Source organism: Lissotriton vulgaris, chromosome 1_1 (assembly GCF_964263255.1).
Source record: "Lissotriton vulgaris chromosome 1_1, aLisVul1.2, whole genome shotgun sequence".
NCBI lineage: Eukaryota > Metazoa > Chordata > Amphibia > Caudata > Salamandridae > Lissotriton > Lissotriton vulgaris.
The window spans coordinates 817,103,782-817,126,287 of NC_141685.1; the positions used below are offsets into that span (position 1 = coordinate 817,103,782).

Consider the following 22,506-nt stretch of genomic DNA (forward strand, 5'->3'; position numbering starts at 1 on the left):
AACAAAAGTGATTAAAAATAATTATGCGGAAAATGTGGCAAAAACCACATTCGCAATCAAACATGCGGTTTGGTCATAGGTTGCTAGGACCAGCACTTAGTGCCACCAGTATGGTTTCTAAACACTATAAATAACTGGTGTGCCAGTCTGTGCATGACTCTGCCCCAGCCCTGCCAACCTTCAATTAAACCTTGAGAATCCTCAAATGCCAGCTCCCCTCCGTCTCCGTGTTTCTTCAAGGACGGACTGGGGCCATGACCTCGCCACACAAATACCCATCCCAGCGTGACCCTTCCCTGCCCCCGTTTCTTAAGCCCAGCCTGGGCGTCTTATGTTCAGGGGGTCTGCTGGTCAGGGGTGTTAGCGGCACTTAACGCTCCCATAAATAGAAGCCGGTCACCCTGTGAAAGAACGCAAGGCCGCTCGCATGCCCCAGGAACGCACACACACACACCGCAGATGCGCACACACCCAGGCAGGCACACACACACAGATGCACACACACAGATTCGCACACACACTCACAGATGCACACACCCAGGCACGCACCCCCACACAGATGCGCACACATACACAGGCGCACACACTCACAGATGTGCACATACGTCCAGGTACGCACACACATGCAGATGCGCACACACGCCCAGTCATGCACACACAGATGCGCACACATACTCAGGTACACACATACACAGGCACACACACACAGATGCACACATAGGCACTTGCACACACATACACAGATGCGCGCACACAGAGATGCATTCACATGCACAGGGAACCACACACACGCATGCACACATACACAGATGCGCACACATGCCCAGGCACGCACACACACATATATGCACATACAGACACATATGCACACACAGACACATACGTTCCCGTCTGCGAGGCTGGGAGAAAGAGTTAATTCCAAACTCCCCGAGTGTTCACATTTAAGACAAGAGCAGAATGTTCTACAACAAAACTGCCCAATCAGAGGCTCCGGCAGGAAGTAGTGTCAGAGCTCCAAGGGGCTGAAAACAGCATTTCACACCAGCAGCAAAAAACACTTAACAAGAACTACACCTTGAAAGAGAGGTCCATCGGGGTTTGTTGTAGTCTGACAACCGCAAAAGGGACAAAAAAAAATTAACATTCCTTTTCAGTTACTATGGCAGCAGCCCCTACTATTTCAGATTCCTTCCTAACCCCACTCACGCTCTTGCGCGTGACACTACAGAGCAGCCTGAATGAGAAGAACAGTGTACTTCAGCGGAAATGTCTGAATTAGACGCGCATCTGGGGGCTCCAGCAGAGCTTTACATGGAATGAAACAACTGGGGCTGATGCAATTCGGGGCATGGCTTAAAAATATGCGCGCATAGTGCCGCCCCCGCTGGTATTTATAAGAAACAAGTGTGGCTTCGTTGTACAGAACATTGAAAATGCTTCCGTTTCGTAATGATGAGACTGGAAGAACCATGGCGAGTCTCTTTGACGTCACATTATACACAGTGAAGGGCGACACTACTGCAGAGTTAAATGCTCTTAAGTTAAAGCTGCTCCCTGGAGGGGGGGGGGGGGGGAGCGTGCAAGGTCGGCCGGACTCCGGATCTCACCAGGGCGGGGGAGGGGTGCACGGACTGTCGGACTCCGCATCATACCAGGGCGGGGGACGGATGCAAGGACTGACGGACTCCGCATCATACCAGGGCGGGGGAGGGGTGCAAGGACTGCCGGACTCCGCATCATACCAGGGCGGGGGAGGGGTGCAAGGACTGCCGGTCTCCGCATCTCACCAGGGCGGGGGCAACACACAGATACCTCAGTGCTGGGATCGATTTAAGGGTTTTAAAAATGTTTGTGATACATCGGGAAATGTTCGCCTTTCAATTGAATATGATCAAGATGAATTAAAGTTTAAAAAGTTGTGAAGAGGTCTTCACTGGTACTGCGGATAGTGCGTCGAGCAGCAGAAGTTAGGATCAGGGATCCTGAGGGTAGACCCCTGTCCCAGGCCTCGCGGACACTCACCGGTGCAGATAATTTGTCTCCAAGACTGAGTGCTGGCGACGGCCGGAAGCAAGCTCCCTGGAGGGGGGGGGGGGGGGGGGGAGCGTGCAAGGTCGGCCGGACTCCGGATCTCACCAGGGCGGGGGAGGGGTGCACGGACTGTCGGACTCCGCATCATACCAGGGCGGGGGACGGATGCAAGGACTGACGGACTCCGCATCATACCAGGGCGGCATCATACCAGGGCGGGGGAGGGGTGCAAGGACTGCCGGACTCCGCATCATACCAGGGCGGGGGAGGGGTGCAAGGACTGCCGGTCTCCGCATCTCACCAGGGCGGGGGCAACACACAGATACCTCAGTGCTGGGATCGATTTAAGGGTTTTAAAAATGTTTGTGATACATCGGGAAATGTTCGCCTTTCAATTGAATATGATCAAGATGAATTAAAGTTTAAAAAGTTGTGAAGAGGTCTTCACTGGTACTGCGGATAGTGCGTCGAGCAGCAGAAGTTAAGATCAGGGATCCTGAGGGTAGACCCCTGTCCCAGGCCTCGCGGACACTCACCGGTGCAGATAATTTGTCTCCAAGACTGAGTGCTGGCGACGGCCGGAAGCAACGAGCAGCCGTTCTCTGGTCATCTCAAAGGGAACCGCATCCACCCGAATTCAGTTTCTTCTCGGGGCTCCCACGGATCCTATGAGCGGGAGGGGCCCAGGGTGGCTGTTTGTTGGATCGGCCGATGGTTTCTCACCAGGGCTTCGTTATCGGCTCAGGATGCAGCGGGTCACGGATCGGCGATCCCATGATGAGTGTGTGGTTCCGCTGCTCGGTTGCCTCGCCTGCTCCTTGCCAGGCTGCTTCTTGTTACCCCCGGGTTTTGAACTGTGATCAACTGTGGGGGCGGCCCTTCTGCTGGAGTTACTGCATTGAAAGATCACTACGCAGAGCAGGACGACGGGGGGCAGAGCTGGACGACGGGGGGCAGAGCAGGACGACGGGGGGCAGAGCAGGACGACGGAGCTGCGGGCGGAGGGAAGGGGGGGGGGGGCAGAGCAGGACGACGGAGCTGCGGGCAGAGTGAGGGGGGGGGCAGAGCAGGACGAAGGAGCTGCGGGCGGAGGGAGGGGGGGAGCGGGACCGGGACGAAGAAGGGCTGCGGGCGGAGGGATGGGGGAGGGGGACGGAGCTGCGTGCGGAGGGAAGGACAGAGCTGGGCGGAGGGAAGGGGGGACGAGCAGAGCAGCTCTGCAAACCACCACCGTCTTTCTCCGAGGCAAAGCAGAAATGCCTCGGAGAAAGCATGGTCATTTTCGCATTTGGGGGCGTGTTTTGCTGTTCTGAGTGACGGACAACGTCACTGTCTAAAGAACGCAAAAAATCACGCCCCCAAATCCGAAAAGGACGGGGCTACATTGGAGTGACTGATCTCTCCTCCAATGGCTGGCCTCCGTTTAGGAAGCCAGCCAATGAAGGAGAGAGGGGGCACGGAGGAGGGACATTCGCCGCTACTCAGACTCATTAAATCTCCGGCCTAAGACTGCGCAAGCGCAGCCTTTTAGGCCTTCGACCTAAAAATGGAGCATGTCCTGTGGTGACTTTTCGTTGCAGCCACAGGGCAACAAGCTCTGTTATTTACGCCGCCCCCTGGGATGGGCGAGGAGACGATAAAAAAAGGACAAACCAGAACTTAGTCAGTAAAAAAACAAGCATTGGAAATGCAATAGGGCTCGCATTAGGAAAGTTTGCGCTATTGGTCTTATAAATGAATTTTTTTTATTTATGTGTTATTTTTTAAACTAGCTAAATTAATAGCTTTGTCATTTACAATGCCAATAGTTATAACTTTCGCAAACACCTATAGCATTTGTAATGCAACATGTTTTGTATTTACGTGAATTAGATGTATTGATATTACAAATAACAATGGCTTTTAATTTTTTAAAATAATTAATACTTAAATAAGTTATTTAATTTGTAATGGCAATAGCTTAAACTTTTGTAAATAACTTTTGTCAAGATTATGTACAGTGTTTTATATTGTGACGAAAATCCAAGAACAGAAGTGAAATATTAACATCTTTTTGTGATTTGTAATAAAGCATGAAAGCTTGAAAACAGCTTGAAACATTGAAAGAACACATTTGAACCAGTGATGCTGTGGTTGGGCTGAGTGATGCTGTGGTTGGGCTGAGTGATGCTGTGGTTGGGCTGAGTGATGCTGTGGTTCGGCTGAGTGATGCTGTGGTTGGGCTGAGTGATGCTGTGGTTGCGCTGAGTGATGCTGTGGTTGCGCTGAGTGATGCTGTTGTTGCGCTGTGTGGTGGGTGCATTGGTGGAGCTGGGTGCATCGGTAGAGCTGTGTGGTGGGTCGTTTGGTGGAGCTGTGTGGTGGGTGCCTCGGTGGAGCTTTGTGGTGGGTGCTTCGGTAGAGCTGTGTGGTGGGTTCATCGGTTCAGCTGTGTGGTGGGTGCCTTGGTGGAGCTGTATGGTGGCTGCATCGGTGGAGATGTGTGGTGGGTGCATCGGTGGAGATGTGTGGTGGCAGCATCAGTGGAGCTGTGTGGTGGCTGCATCGGTGGAGCTGTGTGGTGGCTGCATCGGTGGAGCTGTGTGGTGGGTGCATCGGTGGAGCTGTGGAGCTGTGTAGTGGGTGCATCGGTGGAGCTGTGTGGTGGGTGCATTGGTGGAGCTGGGTGCATCGGTGGAGCTGTGTGGTGGGTGCATCTGTGGAGCTGTGTGGTGGGTGCATCTGTGGAGCTGTGTGGTGGGTGCATCTGTGGAGCTGTGTGGTGGGTGCCTCGGCAGAGCTGTGTGCTGGGTGCATTGGTGGAGCTGGGTGCATCGGTGGAGCTGTGTGGTGGGTGCATCGGTGGAGCTGTGTAGTGGGTGCATAGGTACAGAGGTGGAGCTGTGTAGGTGGAGCTGTGTGGTGGGTGCATCTGTAGAGCTGTGTGGGGGTGCCTCGGTGGAGCTGTGTGGTGGCTGCATCTGTGGCTGCATCGGTGGAGCTGTGTGGTGGGTGCATCGGTGGAGCTGTGTGGTGGGTGCATCGGTGGAGCTGTGTGGTGGGTGCCTTGGTGGAGCTGTATGGTGGCTGCATCGGTGGAGATGTGTGGTGGGTGCATCGGTGGAGCTGTGTGGTGGCAGCATCGGTGGAGCTGTGTGGTGGCTGCATCGGTGGAGCTGTGTGGTGCCTGCATCGGTGGAGCTGTGTGGTGGGTGCATCGGTGGAGCTGTGTAGTGGGTGCATCGGTGGAGCTGTGTGGTGGGTGCATTGGTGGAGCTGGGTGCATCGGTGGAGCTGTGTGGTGGGTGCATCTGTGGAGCTGTGTGGTGGGTGCATCTGTGGAGCTGTGTGGTGGGTGCATCTGTGGAGCTGTGTGGTGGGTGCATCTGTGGAGGTGTGTGGTGGGTGCATCTGTGGAGCTGTGTGGTGGGTGCCTCGGCAGAGCTGTGTGGTGGGTGCATTGGTGGAGCTGGGTGCATCGGTGGAGCTGTGTGGTGGGTGCATCGGTGGAGCTGTGTAGTGGGTGCATTGGTGGAGCTGGGTGCATCGGTGGAGCTGTGTGGTGGGTGCATCGGTGGAGCTGTGTGGTAGGTGCATCTGTGGAGCTGTGTGGTGGGTGCATCTGTGGAGCTGTGTGGTGGGTGCATCGGTGGAGCTGTGTGGTGAGTGCATCGGTGGAGCTGTGTGGTGGGTGCATCGGTGGAGCTGTGTGGTGGGTGCATCGGTGGAGCTGTGTGGTGGGTGCATCGGTGGAGCTGTGTGGTGGCTGCATCAGTGGAGCTGTGTAGGTGGAGCTGTGTGGTGGCTGCATCGGTGGAGCTGTGTGGAGGGTGCCTCGGTGGAGCTGTGTGGTGGGTGCCTCGGTGGAGCTGTATGGTGGGTGCCTCGGTGGAGCTGTATGGTGGGTGCCTCGGTGGAGCTGTATGGTGGGTGCATCTGTGGAGCTGTGTGGTGGGTGCATCGGTGGAGCTGTGTGGTGGGTGCATCAATGGAGCTGTGTGGTGGGTGCATCAGTGCAGCTGTGTAGGTGGAGCTGTGTAGTGGGTGCATCGGTGGAGCTGGTGGTGGGTGCATTGGTGGAGCTGGGTGCATCGGTGGAGCTGTGTGGTGGCTGCATCGGTGGAGCTGTGTGGTGGCTGCATCGGTGGAGCTGTGTGGTGGGTGCATCGGTGGAGCTGTGTGGTGGGTGCATTGGTGGAGCTGTGTGGTAGGTCGTTTGGTGGAGCTTTGTGGTGGGTGCCTCAGTAGAGCTGTGTGGTGGGTGCCTTGGTGGAGCTGTATGGTGGCTGCATCGGAGGAGATGTGTGGTGGGTGCATCGGTGGAGATGTGTGGTGGCAGCATCGGTGGAGCTGTGTGGTGGCTGCATCGGTGGAGCTGTGTGGTGGCTGCATCGGTGGAGCTGTGTGGTGACTGCATCGGTGGAGCTGTGTGGTGGCTGCATCGGTGGAGCTGTGTGGTGGCTGCATCGGTGGAGCTGTGTGGTGGCTGCATCGGTGGAGCTGTGTGGTGGCTGCATCGGTGGAGCTGTGTGGTGGCTGCATCGGTGGAGCTGTGTGGTGGGTCGTTCGGTGGAGCTGTGTGGTGGGTCGTTCGGTGGAGCTGTGTGGTGGGTCGTTCGGTGGAGCTGTGTGGTGGGTCGTTCGGTGGAGCTGTGTGGTGGGTGCATCGGTGGAGCTGTGTGGTGGGTGCATCGGTGGAGCTGTGTGGTGGGTGCACCGGTGGAGCTGTGTGGTGGGTGCATTGGTGGAGCTGTGTAGGTGGGTGCATCGGTGGAGCTGTGTGGTGGGTGCATCGGTGGAGCTGTGTAGGTGGAGCTGTGTAGGTTGAGCTGTGTAGGTGGAGCTGTGTGGTGGGTGCATCGGTGGAGCTGTGTGGTGGGTGCATTGGTGGTGGTGGGTGCATCGGGGAGCTGTGTCGGTAGAGCTGTGTGGTGGCTGCTTGTGTGGAGCTGTGTGGTGGGTGCATCAATGGAGCTGTGTGGTGGGTGCATCGGTGGAGCTGTGCAGGTGGTGCTGTGTGGTGGGTGCAACGTTGGAGCTGTGTGGTGGGTGCATCGGTGGAGCTGGGTGCATCGGTGGAGCTATGTCGGTGGAGCTGTGTGGTGGCTGCATCGGTGGAGCTGTGTGGTGGGTGCATCGGTGGAGCTGTGTGGTGGGTGCCTCGGTGGAGCTGTGTGGTGGGTGCCTCGGTGGAGCTGTGTGGTGGGTGCCTCGGTGGAGCTGTGTGGTGGGTGCATCGGTGGAGCTGTGTAGGTGGAGCTGTGTGGTGGGTGCATCGGTGGAGCTGTGTAGGTGGAGCTGTGTGGTGGGTGCATTGGTGGAGCTGTGTAGGTGGAGCCAGGGCCGGCTCTAGGCTCATGGTGGCCCTGGGCAAGGAGCGTAGGTAGGGGGCCCGGAAGAGGTGGTCCGGGGCGGAGCGCAGAGGCCAGTAAAGAGGGGAGGGGGTCAGGGTGTTTCCTAGTGGAACAGAGCCAGAGGCCACCAAATCCCTGCCATGGGCCACCACGCAAATATGTATCCATCCTCAAAGGATTATTATATTAAGGATATATATTGGCGTGGTGGCCCCTGGGGTTTGGTGGCCCTGTGCAGTTGCACAGCTTGCACATGCCTAGAGCCGGCCCTGGTGGAGCTGTGTGGTGGGTGCATCGGTGGAGCTGTGTGGTGGGTGCATTGGTGGAGCTGGGTGCATCGGTGGAGCTGTGTAGGTGGAGCTGTGTGGTGGGTGCATCGGTGGAGCTGTGTGGTGGGTGCATCGGTGGAGCTGTGTGGTGGGTGCATCGGTGGAGCTGTGTGGTGGGTGCATCGGTAGAGCTGTGTAGGTGGAGCTGTGTGGTGGGTGCATCGGTGGAGCTGTGTGGTGGGTGCATTGGTGGGTGCATCGGGGGAGCTGTGTCGGTGGAGCTGTGTGGTGGCTGCATGTGTGGAGCTGTGTGGTTGGTGCATCGGTGGAGCTGTGTGGTTGGTGCATCTGTGGAGCTGTGCGGTTGGTGCATCGGTGGAGCTGTGTGCTGGGTGCATCGGTGGAGCTGTGTGCATCGGTGGAGCTGTGTAGGTGGAGCTGTGTGGTGGGTGCATCTGTAGAGCTGTGTGGGGGTGCCTCGGTGGAGCTGTGCGGTGGGTGCATAGGCGGAGCTGTGTGGTGGGTGCATCAGTGGAGCTGTGTGGTAGGTGCCTCGGTGGAGCTGTGTATGTGGGTGCCTCGGTGGAGCTTGTTTATTTTTTGCAGTGGGGGGGATCATTTAGAAAATGCATGCTACAGCAAAAAACGGAAAATTCTGAAAAGAGTGGTTGTATAGTTTCCTAACCGTTCTAGTGTGCTGGACACAAGGGAGTGGCAGACTTCAAGCCGTAGCGAAAGCAATAAAAGAAAATCCACAAAGCGGGGATAGGGTGTGGTACTACAGGCTGTTGCTAGGTGTTTCTCTAGACCTGTATTAGCCACATAAGGTACTGCACCCTGCAATCCTGAAGAATCCAATCAAAAGAATGCTGATGAGTATAAAAAAAAATTGTGATCCTCCTCAAATGCGAAATAATGTAACTTATCCGTGCATTAGCTCACTGGAGGCTCGAGTTCAGCGTTTTGATCTCCTTTCTGCCACACATGGGCCACGCATTATGAAAACGGAATTCTTATAGTTTGATGAGGATTGTGTCGGGAAAAGAATCGCTTACCGCAGTGGTTCCTGCCAAGCAAAAACAAAACAGGCTCTCCATTTATGCTCCCTTTTCTAGGGCTGCACGTTTAGGCATTAGTTCTTTTCTTCTGCTGTTGCAGTCTCTTGGCACTAAAGTAATATGGACGGGGTGTTCTACTGTGCCTGACACAAGGGAGTCTCGGACTCCCATGTACTAGCATAAGCAAAAATAGAAAATACACAAAGCAGGGAAAGGGTGCAGTATCACAGGTTGTTACTAGGTGTCCCTCTGGAGTTTTAAAGGTACCTCTATTAGCCACATAAGTGCACCCTGCAATCCTGAAGAATCCAATAAGAAGCACACCGATGATTAAAATGTCACGCAGTATAAAACAAAATACTGATACTGTATGGTGCGCATCATGTCAGGAAAAGAGAAACGCTTAAATCAGTGGTTCCCGGCAAGAGTTAATGATAGCCCAGGAAGATGCTGGCAAGCAAAGTCTTCCAATACGTCTCTCTTGATGCTGACAAGCTACCCGACTTTACTAACTGTATGCTCGAATAGGAGAGAAAGGCCCTCCCCCCCGTGGCTGAGCAGCCATCACACAGAGCTTTTATTGCGGTGCAGCGAGGAGCGGGAGCAGACCCCTCGGTTGTATTATAGTGTCCCGAAAACAATGTACCAGCCTGCACTGAGCAACACTGTGTGCGGGGACAGGTAGTGCACCTCATTGGTCGTATAGTGCCCCTGGGAACCTTCTGCGAGCCTTGAGCACTTCCTGTATAGAAGCGTTGCTGATATTTTTGGAAGCCTTGATTCACTATTCACTGTGATCGATTTATTTGTAATACAAATATGTTTAGTGTCCGTGCATGTGGATTTCAGCCGCACTCGTTATGTGAAGCAATAGGTCTAACAGGCGTGATGTAAAGTACGGCCGCCGGCAGTGAATAATTAGAGAAGCTGTGGGAGGGGGGCGGGCTGCCTTTGATGTGGTAATGCGAGGCAGGCAGGCAGGCGGCTGGTGGCATTGTGCAAGCGCTTTTTAGGGCTTGCGCTTGCGCAATGACCTAAAAAGCACATGCACTTCAAGAAATCGCCAGTGGTCGTTAAACACTGGATAAGCCGCATTAGAGCTTCGCCAGCGATGCGCAGAAGCGCATCAGCAGGCGAGCCCTAAAAAATCATATGAGTGCACAAACCCTAATAGGTACGGTTCCACCATCATCGTGGTTCTTAACATGATATGGCGACGTGCACCAGGCTTTAACAGCTCCTTTTCTTCCCCGGCCATAGACTGCTGTTTATGAAAATCCACCTTGATAACCTCCTGTTGCATGCTTCAGGGTTAGCAAAAAGGTCTCCTCTCCCCAGACTCACGAGTCACTATTTGAACAACAGGACATGGGAGGCATAATCAAGGGCCATACAGTCCCTTATGATCGTTTTATTTAAAGATGTCCCCGTACTAGTCCCCATTCTTACCCATAAAGACACCGGGCGGTAGACTAACAGGTCTGTTAGATAAGTCATACCGAACTCCTCATGTATAGTGAAGGTGGGGTACCCTGGGGGCGGCTAAAAGCTGCTTCAAAAAGTTATTTTGCCGATTACAGGAAAATGAACAGTGTCTAAAGATGCACTATTTATGTTCAGTGTAGGTAGACACACCAAAAGTAGAGACTACATTGTTCATATCAAGTGCTTAGAGCAGTAATCTGTGGTGTTTCACATGCTCAATGAAAGTAGACTGTAAACCCTCTACTAGTTACTTGGTGTTTGGGATTCAGAGGGACTTGAGGTAATACCCGTTGGGTTCGCTGGTCGGCGCTTGTCCGGCACGAGGACTTGCTGATAGGAGGAAATAGTTGAGGAAATCGGAGGGACAAAGGTGGAGGTGCCCTATGTGGGATGCAGTTTCAAGCTTTACGTGCTAGGAGCGACGTGGAGAGCTCAGTTCTCCCTACATTTTACAATGGAACTTCCGGGGACAAAGTGGGTCTTGGCAGGAATGGGAGTGTGTGGGGTGACTGAACTGGGTATGGCAGTGGGGGTCATTAGTGTAGTAGGTCAGACTGGGGGGAAAGACTATGGGGTTATGGGAGGGCTGCCCACTTCGCTTGGGGAGGCCAGATTTACAAAATTAGAACCAGGAGAGGGAAATAGAAATAGGACTAAATGTAACCACAGAACATAGACAGAGAAGGTCTATTGTGACAGCATCTACTGGCACAGAACTACTACACTGGCTCAGAATTACTAGACTGGCACATCCCTCAGACCTAAACGATGGACTAGACTACATCTGAAAACGACAAGAAGATCACAGTTTCCATGTATGCATACTTTGTTCCATTCTTGAAAGATCTGACTAGCCCAGAGAAGGCATAACAGAATTTCTCATGTCACAAATGGTGGCTCTGCAATCTCATATTGCAGAGGGAGTTGTGGTTCTGTCACCACAGTTATGTTTATCAAGGGATTGTAGTGGTTGTGTGGGTTTGTTGGCAAAGGGTTTTAATGTCACAGACGCCATCTAATCAGTATAAGTGGCGGGTGGAAAGTGCAGGAGATGAGGTCGGATAATGACGTGTTCAGGATACAGATGGGTCTCTCCCGTTTCCATAACAGTGACGCTCCCTATTATACCATTTTTTTCGTCTACCTCCTTCTCCCTGTCTCCAACTCCTTCCAAAAGCTTGTGGTGTGTTCCCAGGATAGAATCTTAACCAAAGCTCAAAACACACTTTACAGACCCACAATCAGTAAACTTGAAAAAGTATTTTCCACGTTCACCCACCATTTCTTGTAATCAAGCTCATGCTAGAGCAATATACATAAATAAAAATTAATACAATCAACGTGTAGCCATTAAAATAGAAGTCATATTTTAAAAGCAAATGGGAGCGCTAGGCTTCCATAGCTATGAGTGTTACATTATTTATTTTCGTTACACTGACCTTAGCTCAATAAGGTAAGTAATGCGAGATGTTAAAAAAAAACATGAACTGTTTTGTATTAAAATGAACAGTGGGACCCAAACTTCGACTTGTACAATATTAATAAAATGTTTCGCTTAACGCTTAATACCTGTAAGTCTATTGTCTTGAACCAACTTAGATGACAGATGCTGTCCTATTCCCATGATGACACAGTGCGCTGATTTGCTGAGAAGACAGAGAATGCAACTTCTTACCTCATTCATCTCCCTAGCCTGCATTTATGCTGCTCTGGGAATCTATTGAGGCGCTTTACCTTCTCTTCATGGGAAGTGCTATTCGATTTACTATTGCTTAAACCTTTATGCCGTCACCTCTCAATTGTGAACTTTTTCTGGGTTCTAATAGATACCTTTTCCTCATTTCCTAGACTTGGAATATAGATTTACTCATATGGAACACACCTATTCTGAAAACTTATAAAGAAATACTTGCTAAAAGATAATAACACCTTTAAACTCACACCAACCATCATCATTGACTTCCATAAGATAAATTGATACTGTGATGCAAACGTTGATTTTGATTTGCAGCTTCTGATCAATCTCAGCTATGGAAAATGCTCTCTACTAATCTCACACAATCAAAACACCAATATACATCAGACACATACTACTGATGGCTTCTTAGGTCTGCAGGAAAGTGTGCCTTGGCAGAGAAAGCTCTAGCATGCCGATGGTGGTTGATAGTATACAACTGTGAATTATAAACCATTAACTGTAAACAAATACAGAATGGAAACACGCCTCCATTCATAAAATGCTCAGTGTAGTCAGATGGACAGGACAAAGTGATGCTTCCCGAGACATCCTTAAATGTCACACTGCCCTCACTCCCTTGAGTCCCCATGTTCATTAGATTACCATTAAACTGTTGGTCAGAGCAAAAATGCTCCTTCGAGCCAAACCTAAATATTTTTAAAGTACAGTCAAAACCATCGTTTCAATCACACTGCAGATCCCAATCATAAGGTGAGATCAATTTCTAAATCACTCAGGGCCAGATGTATGCAAAATTCAATTTAGGCGCTATGCTGTACTGTTGATCTGTAGCACTCCTCCCTGTTATTGAATGCGCCTACGATAATAATTCTTTTGCAGATACTGATATATTTGGTAACGAAACTAAGGTCAATGCAGTGACTTTCTTGTGTTTAATGTTCTGGCACCATCGTTGTTTACTGTTGTCTACACACTTGGGTTAATTTTCTCAGAATTAGGGTAGCAGCCCAGAGAATTGCTAGTTAAGAGTAAGCTGCTTGGAGGCGGCCGCGTGGTCGTCATTCCCGAGTCGCCATGTTCTGTTGTTTCTACTACTGGGGAGGGAGGGGTGGGCTGTGGGTGAGGGAGGGGGGCGGAGGGAGGTTGATAGGGGAGATGGGGGGGGGGTTGTTTTGACATTTTGCATATGGTTTTGTTTACTTATGTCCATCTTGCATCCTAGCTTGCATTCACTGTACCACATTACGTTCCGAAGCTTACACTCTGTCCTTCTGTTTCCTGCGTACTGTGCTAGCCCCACATTCTACGTGATAAAAGATGCTGCTGATTTTTTCAGGGGTACGAAACTGCTTCCAAGACCCAATCCTTATGCATACACATGTGTTATGAGACGATATTATTGGCTGCATAATTGATGGCTCCTGTTATAGATACTCCAATAGGGACGACAACTATAGCTAACCTTAGCATACTATCGTTGAATGTGAAGGGACTAAACCAGCCGGTTAAACGCCAAAAGATACTTGACTATCTACAAAGGCAGCGTGGAGATATAGCCTTACTGCAGGAAACAAAACTAGAAGCAAAGCAATTTCACAAATTGCGCAATAAGTATTATACCGAAGTGATAGGCTCTGAGGCAATCTCAAAAAAGAATGGGGTGGTGATGTTAGTGGCCAAGAACGCAAATGTGGAAATAGTCTCTAGTGCAACAGATACAAAAGGCAGATGGGTCTCAGCGAGACTACTTAAGGATGACACTGAATTCTTCATCACGACTATCTATGCCCCAAATACACATGATCCGTCCTTCTGGGTAGGCCTAACGAAGCAGATAAACTCCATCCCTGACACGGCAGTCCATATTTTGGCGGGCGACTTCAATCTCCCATATGACCCAATACTAGATAGAGACTCTAAATGCGTCTTCCGCCCGGGAAGAGCCCATAAGGCGTTCATGAAACTATGCAATAGATTTCATATGGTGGACACGTGGCGTTTGATGCATCCTGATGGTAGAGACTACTCATTCTACTCCCCACCACATGACTCGTTCTCGAGAATCGACTACATACTCATATCTAAAAACGCGGTGGCAAGAGTTGAGAACGCGGACATTGCTCCCAGATTAGTCTCTGATCATTCCTGCATCTCCCTCACATTATCTAATATTAAACCAACCACCCGTCAATCTATGTGGCGATTCAATGACACCATTCTTAATGACACAAAACACAAAGAAACCCTTGACACTGCCATTAAAGACTTCTTAATGTTAAACAAGAGGGGGGACACTTCAGACACCACCCGATGGGAGGCACTGAAATCCACCATAAGGGGACTTATTATAAAAATTTCGTCTGCAATTAATAAGAACCGCACTGCAGCCCTGTTGAAGTTAGAGGAGGACATTTCAAAACTCCAGCATACATACCTGAGGAGTAGAAATCCTGAGGTCCTAACTGAACTGTCCAATCAGAAATACACCTATAACAAACTTATTAGTGAAAAGGCGGGAATTTGGCTAGACAGGAGGAAGCGTTTCAAAATTTGTGACTCGAACAAAGCGGGGAAGGGGCTAGCGGCTTATCTTAAATTTAAAATTCAAAAGAATACCATTACATCCTTACTTGATGAAAATGGGACTCCTAACTCTGATCCCACTAAGATTGCGAATATCTTCAAAGACTTCTACGAGAAACTTTACGCTAGAAACACGAACGTAGACAGCGATAAAATGAAGGAATACCTCTCCAATTGCACACTCCCAACGCCTACGGCCGCAGAAAGAGACTCCTTGAATGAGCCTATCTCTGAATCAGAGGTTATTAGCGCGATCAAGTCCCTCAAAAAGGGGAAAGCCCCTGGCCCTGACGGCTATACAGCACAATTTTATAAGACCTTTGCCCATATTCTCTCAACTCCTCTCCTAGAGGTCTTTCACGAAATTAGCAATACAGGTGAAGTTAAGGGGACTATGGCAGAGGCTGTAATTGCGGTAATACCCAAGGAAGGCAAAGACCACAAACTCCCCAAAAACTACAGGCCTATTTCACTGATAAATTTAGATTGTAAGCTCCTAGCATCAATTTTAGCGAGTCGCATTCAAAAGGTCCTGCCGTCTCTAATGCATCCCTCGCAAGCGGGTTTTCTGAAGAACAGGCTCTCGAGCGATAACACGAGAATCCTGGCTCATGTCATTGAAAAAGCGAAACTCTTATCCACACCTACCATTGCCATTACACTAGACGCTGAGAAAGCGTTCGACAAAGTAGACTGGGCTTACTTAAATGCTGTACTACACAAATTTGACCTGGGTCCCATATTCACTAAATTAGTCATGTCCCTCTATGCCTGTCCCTCTGCTAGAGTACGAGCTGGCGGCGCTTTTTCCTCCCCCTTTGGTCTAGAACAGGGGACTAGACAGGGTTGTCCTCTATCCCCGTCCTTATTCCTCCTGGCTATTGAGCCCTTTCTGTATTACATAAGGGAAAACCCTGACATTGCTGGAATTCGCTTCGATGATTGTACAATTAAACTCACGGCTTATGCAGATGACGTGTTGGTCATGAGTGAACAAGCTGACAAGGCTATCCCGGCGCTAATGTCCACAATAGAAGAATTCTCAGTTGTATCTGGATACTCCTTGAACAAAGATAAAACTGAGGTGAAGTCGTTGAATAACCTATGTGATAAAAACATCCTGGGCGACTCAGGGCTTACCTGGCAGCCGAAGAGTTTTAAATATTTAGGACTGGAATTTGAGAAGGATTTGATATCCACCCTAAAAAAAAATAATGAGGAGCTGCTCTACAAAAAAATACAAAAACTACTAGACGGCTGGTCTCCTAAATTCCTTTCGTGGTGGGGTAGGGCAGAAACACTAAAAATGATGATCAGTCCCTTGGTAAATTACATGGCGTGTATGCTCCCCATGACCTTCACGGAGGACTTTTTACATAAAGTTGAGAAATTGATCTCGGATTTCTTGTGGAAGGGGAAGAAACCGAGAATTGCCATGAAAAAACTGCAACTTCCAAAGCTTAAAGGGGGATTAGGATTACCAAATTTCAGAAATTACCAGACCGCCTTTCTCTGTAAGCAGGGAGCATCCTGGTTTATCGAAGACCCTGTTTACACGCCCTTATGGGTTAATATTGAGAAATCCATTATAGGCAAAGCCCCGCTCTCTGCTGTCCTAACGATGGACCTCTCACACCTTACGAACTCTAAATACATCATGCTCAATACAAAGAGAGCACTTCTGCGGATAGATCGCGTCCACGTCACTGGTCAACGAATCCACAATTCCTCCTCTGCGTCTCTATGGCGTAACCCGTCCATTAAAATTGGCGGATCACCCATCATATGGGACCACTGGTCTGATAAAGATATTAATGTGGTTTCTGATCTATACGAAAATAATATGCCACTGCCATTCTCGACTCTACAAGCTAGACACTCCCTGCTACCGATTGACTTTTATGCTTTCCTGAAGCTAAAGTCAGCCCTATCCACTAGAACATTCAAGCTAGTGACGCCTTGGCTAAAAGCTATGCTACCCCACTTTCAATCCTCTGGACATTTTGTCTCAAAAATATATAAACTACTCGCGCCAACGGCCAACAAGTCGATGAGGCGCAATGAGGTAAAATGGGAATTAGAAACAAACAACACTGGCATAAGTATAGACTGGGTCAGGATACATGCATCAGCACTTACACACAAGGTATCGCCGATACTATCACAGACCAAATATATGATTATTAATATATATATATTATTAATATATGATTATTAACAGGGCATACTGGGCATACTGGACCCCACAGAGACTATTTAAGGTTGGCCTGCGGGATACACCGAACTGCTGGAACTGCTCCTCTGGTATTGGTGACCTTCCGCACATGCTGTTTGACTGCCCCATGCTTCACACCTTTTGGGCAAAAATATTTGACTACATTGGACACACGTTCGACATACATCCTGCAAGGGAATTCATCTACATTCTCCTAGGAGCCTTAGACCCATCATTAAAGGGGGACCATGACCGCCAGCTCCTGGATCTTCTACTAACATTAGCATGTAAGGTGATCCTATGCAATTGGAAATCAACGGGTGAGGTCTCCTTCAATGCATGGAGGGAATGGCTGTCCTGCATTAGGGGCACTGACAATCCCGCTCTACACTCATCACCATGGCAGGTTACCAACAAAAAATTATGGTCTTCGTTGGACCAGGCCTCCCTCACCTTTGACCCTCCCTGAAGTTCTAAATGATGAGGTCTATACTCAGTAAATTGGGGGGTGCATGCTGCATGAACTGTAATGGCTATATCTTGTGTTCACGGGCTTGACAATCTTAGAACCATAAAGCAGGAACGATGAAGTGCAAACGGTACTATATGGCTTGATTTACACGGAGGGCTCTACGGAACTATACACAAATGTGAGAATGCAATGTTGGTACTTTATTTTCCTTTACTGTATACGCTTTGTTTTATGTAATAATCCATGTCTGATTGCGGTATCTCTGTAACACGACTGTAATTCTTCTGATGCCTTCTCGCCGCTATCATTTCTGTTATTGTTTAATAAAAATATGATTTGAACTTAAAAAAAAATTCAATTTAGCGAGTCCTTAATAGCAATTTTTAATGAATCACTATTAAGGACTCGCTAAAGTGAATGTAGGTAGGAATTGCAAAAGTATTTGCGATTCCTTAATATTCCTTAATTGAGTTTCGCAAATTGAGATTTGCACTCAAGGAATACCATCCCATTCATTCCTATGGGCCAAGAGGCCCATAGGAATGAATGGGATTTGAGACTGCAAATTTGCGAGTAACCAAGAGGCACTCGCAAATTCCGGGTGCAATTTCAAGGGTGCAAGGGTTGCAAAAGGACACCCTGTTGCACCCCTGAAATGTGCATGTGTGCACATGTGGTGCACATCCATGCCCTAAGGGCATGAATGTATGCCACATGGCACTTTAAAAAAAGCAAAAAAGGGCTTTTTCAAAGTAAATCGCTAATTACCACCAACTTGAAGTTGGTGGTAATTAGCGATTCCTTAAGGCTAAAGTGCACTTTCTTTTGTGCTAGTTACATTGCATTTAAGGAATCGCAATGTGCGATTCCTTATTTTGCGAGTAGGTTTAATCTTACCTACATTGCTCATAGACAAATTGCGATCGCAAAGATTGAAATTCTGCAAATTCCAGGGTTTGCAGTCGCTATTTGGCTTCCTACATCTGGCCCTCAGTCTATTAATCAGCCCCCTTCGAACTGAACACACCGAAATTGGGTGCTAGCCTGATACTGTTGGCTAAATAATAGTATTAAAAAAGTTAATTGTCGCCTGTCCTTATACTTTTACACAAATTATTCCATGTTTGTAAATTGGTAACTCAGTTAATTACAAAATTGACCGAGATTACATCAATCTTGCTAGACTCTAAGCAACATTTCTTGTAAACATCAATTTATTAGAAACCAGAATTTATTCTGATTCACAAAAAAAGGACTGTAACCATCACTTGCTACTCAACACTTCAGAGCTTAAGGCCCTGAACTAGCTCCGTAGTGCTACCATACGCCTAAACTTGAATGAAAAGACAGTGTCGAGAAACAGACCAGAAAGCTCTGGATGATGGACCAAAAAGAGAAACCCTAGCCCTTAACTGTTCAGAGTAGATTTAAAAGGGGATCTGTTTTGACAGCTTACCTAAACCCATTTTTATATACGTTCTTACAAACTGATATGGAATTTGTTTCTGCTGTTGGGAACCATTCAGCTAGAAAACCCACGCAATCATGCTAGCACTCACAGGTGGTGAGAACAAGCAAGGGGCTGCTGGGATAGAACCATGTTATTTAATTTATCTTCAGAAGCTTGGCCATTGTAGGTATGAGTGATATTACCCCTACTTCTACAGTTGGCCTAGTTTATAAATACTCCTGGTTTACATTGCCTTGTCCCCAGGTATGATGCGCTGTAACCATTACCCATTTTTCGGTTGTCCTACCATTTCGTAGTTCAACCTTTTCCACGGTCTAGCACATGTGAGGTACGCCTTCCATCGTACCGTGAAGAGAAGTAATGCACACATGGTTTGGCTGTAATTATTGCTTTTATTTCGTGTCCTTGTGGTGCGATACCTAGCTGTTGTGCCAATTACAGCTTCCATCAGAGGTGGAGTCACTGCTGAATAGGTAGGGGTTGTGAAGACTTTAATAGTTCCACTGCTTCTGAGGTGATGCTTCTTGCATGTTATATGACGCCTGCATCAGTAGCAGCATCTGACACAAACAGTGGAGTAACAAGCTCCGAGGGGCCCACTTGCAAAGTACATGGAGGGGGTCACCATGCTCCTGACCCAGTCAGGAGCTCCCAGGCTAGGGGGCCACCGCCTGCGCACAGTGCCAGAGGCGGCCCCCTGGAGCTCAGGGGATTCCGCACCACGGGTCGTGCGGGGGCTATTGTTACACCACTGGACACAAACACGTGAAAATCATGCCCTCTAGGGCCAATCCGACTGAATCTAAGTAACTCTCGAGAGATAGATATGCAAGTACAGGGGACTTTCCACTTAGAGGACCAGCTCTTTCCGCCACACAAGCTTCTCCTATGGATTTACTAACTGTTTCTTGCTAGAGTACCCAGAAAGTTCTACTGGGTTTTCTTGCTCTCCTATTTCTCTCCTGCTAGGTGCCCTGATTCCAGCACTCATCTACTATCTTGTCAATTCTCCCGGACTAGAAATCATATCCTTGTATTATGCTGTGCTGTGTTGACTAACTGTTAGTTGGATGAGTTCTTGTATAAAAGCAGTGACTGGAATTGGAAGACATTCCAGAGTGTGACCATCATAAGACGACTCGCTGTGGTGCAATCAATAAGGCATTGTTTCCTTGTAACCTTCCTATGCCCCGTTCAGGTTTCATCCATGAAACCACCGTCTCCAGCGCCACCATGGGACAATGAGCTGGGTCTACAGTGAACTAATGCCGCAGCAGAAATGGCGTAGAGGACTTGCTCTGTTGTACCCACCTTATATTTAATTCACATCCAGAAACTGCAGGGTCCTGGTGGTAACACTAGATATGTTGGGCCATAATTTTCACATTCAAAGATTTTTCTTTAATAGTCTGCCAACACTTCCTGGTGGAGAGTGGCTCCAAACCAGAGGGTATGGAGCTCTATCTATGTCTCATATATAGTTCTTGTTCTACTGTGTAGCTGCCTGATCTGGCGCCTGCCAGCATATCAGTACTCAGTAGCTTCTTTAGGGCTGTATTAGACAGCCACTGTGTGTATCCCATTCAGTCTGTCTGTCCGTAAAATGCTGGTTGGAAATGATGAGGCCGAACAGTCAATGAATTTTTATGAAGTGGTGGAGATACTCTTTTGATGTTGACTAATTCTTGAAAGCGGATTCAGGGTAGGCCAATGCTGATCATAGACTTTACAGAGAATTTTTCAAAAAATTGTGTTAAGTAGTTTTAAACCACGATATTTATTGAGTTAAAAAAATCTGTAAAATAGCACAAATTGTTTTTTATTGTTAATATTGAATATCGTGGGGTATGAATTTTTAAAGAAACAATCAAAATAAGATGTTGAAATAAAACAGCTTGTCAGAAGAGAATCTTGAGAAATAGGGCACGCATTTTCATGATATCCATTGCAAACTACTCCGCCTAAAGAAAAGTAGGAGTGGATACTACTTTATTCCTAACTTCTGTCAAAGAATATTGTGAGGATGTAGCACCGACAGTCTATAGTAATGGCAAATATGTTCTTCAAAAATAATATTAAAGTAACTGATAGTTAATTTCAGAGAGAGTATTTGAGAAATGTTCTGAATCCCTGTGAGCTGTTCTTCGAACAGATAACATTTTCAAACAACATATTTTGAAAAAAATGTACTCTGTGTCAGCCATTAATTGAAGTGCTATTTTACATGGGTGATTATTGGTACTTCCATTCTGGGATCAGCAATATCAATATTCATGGAATCATTTCATTCCACCTACCTTTGATTTTCCCAGCTACAAACTCCTTGGAGGTCACGATCTGATCCATGTCTGAGCGGATGGTTCCTTCCAGTTGCTTAGCAAGATTCTTGCACTCTTCTTGTAAGGACTGGAATCCTTCGGAGACCTGGGCCATGACCAGGTTATAGGTCTCCTCCACAGTCTGAAATCAACAAAGGAGAAACTATGGCTTCTGTGTTTCTGCCAGTTGAACTGCTGTGTCTGAAAGTAGACTGGGTTAAGATAGTGGATCCCCGAACCGTCTAGGACAACAGTGGAACTTTCCATGCAAATCAGCAACTTCTTGGCAGTCTAAGAACAATTAACCCATCACAAAAAATTGGGGACCTAGAGCGCATAAATGTCAAACATACATGCTTCACTGTTAATTCTCTAAAGAAAACGGTATTCTGTTCCTAAAGGGGATAAAGGACAAAGGGGAGTAGGTCAGAGAAAAGGAGCCTCTACAAGGGGAGTAGTTCCTTTTTGGAAATGGGGCACTCACACACCCTTGCGGGTATCATGCTTCATCAACAGGCTAGCTCCTTAATCCAGGAGTATACCTGACTTATTTAAAACATGATGTCACCAGTGGGGACAATGATCCCTGGTGGCTTATAAGGTCAATATGTTTCATGCCGTCAATTAGTCAAGATGTGATCTAGGGCAATTCTTCAGGACCCATGTAACCATATTACTCAACTCACAGTTGTGATTACAAGCTGCCACAATTTTACTATGGACAGGCATTGCTTTAGTCTAAGAATTGAGCTATCAAATACTATCTATAATAATAGATAACATAACCCCGGGGAAGTGTGCCCTATAGCAACCACAGGGCTGGTACTAAAAATGGATATTACTATGACCTTCCCCAAGAGCGGAGGATTGAAAGTTTTGGATTACTCCTATTTATAATCATGCCCCAAATAAAGGTCACATGACCAGTGATTCAAGTGATCCACCACTCTTCTTGTCTGAACCCCGAAGCCCAGGGCTATACCTCAGCTACTTGCACAACCCGGAAGGACAGGTATGTGTGAGTGAAGTCAATGACTGCATGGTAAGCAAACACCGCAGGCCTTACGTTGCTTATGTTTAACTGGGAAGTAGGCCCAGCTCTGGGGGCCTCACCATCCACTTGCCAATAAAGAAAAACCTACGAAGATTTAACTCACATAGTGAAGCAATTCTAAGCAAAAAAATCAATTTTAGACTCAATGACTCTGACCAAAATAACAACATTGAATCTCAAAACATTAATAGTATCTGTTCGACATACAAGTTAGCCAACGGAGTGGGCTCAATGGGAAGCTATACTCTGTAAAATTAATTTGATTATTGTCCACAATTTTGTGCCATGACTGGTACTATTGATCCTTAAAGGTTTCTTCCAGAAAGGAGCTGAGCAAAGACTTTATTGACCAGTAATGACATTATTGTTTGGAGAGAGAATGGTTTTGAAAAGATAGAAAGTAGAACAAATAATTGGCTTTTTTTTATTAGAGCTTGGTGGATGTAAGCCACCCTAAAAAAAAGTGATAGATGTCCTGAGAACCCTATTTAGAGTGAATAGGGCCTCTTAGCACTCCA

At 48.0% G+C, this 22,506-nt stretch overlaps 1 protein-coding gene across 1 annotated transcript in view; it reads right to left on the reverse strand.

Moving 5' to 3' along the window:
* The window catches only part of NIBAN1 (niban apoptosis regulator 1), a 393,109-nt gene that overhangs the window by 44,479 nt on the left and 326,124 nt on the right, over positions 1–22,506 (reverse strand). Inside the window, exon 8 of the mRNA XM_086957112.1 lies at positions 20,914–21,076. Coding sequence (XP_086813238.1) covers positions 20,914–21,076 — 163 coding nt within the window. The remainder of the gene's footprint in view (positions 1–20,913; positions 21,077–22,506) is intronic.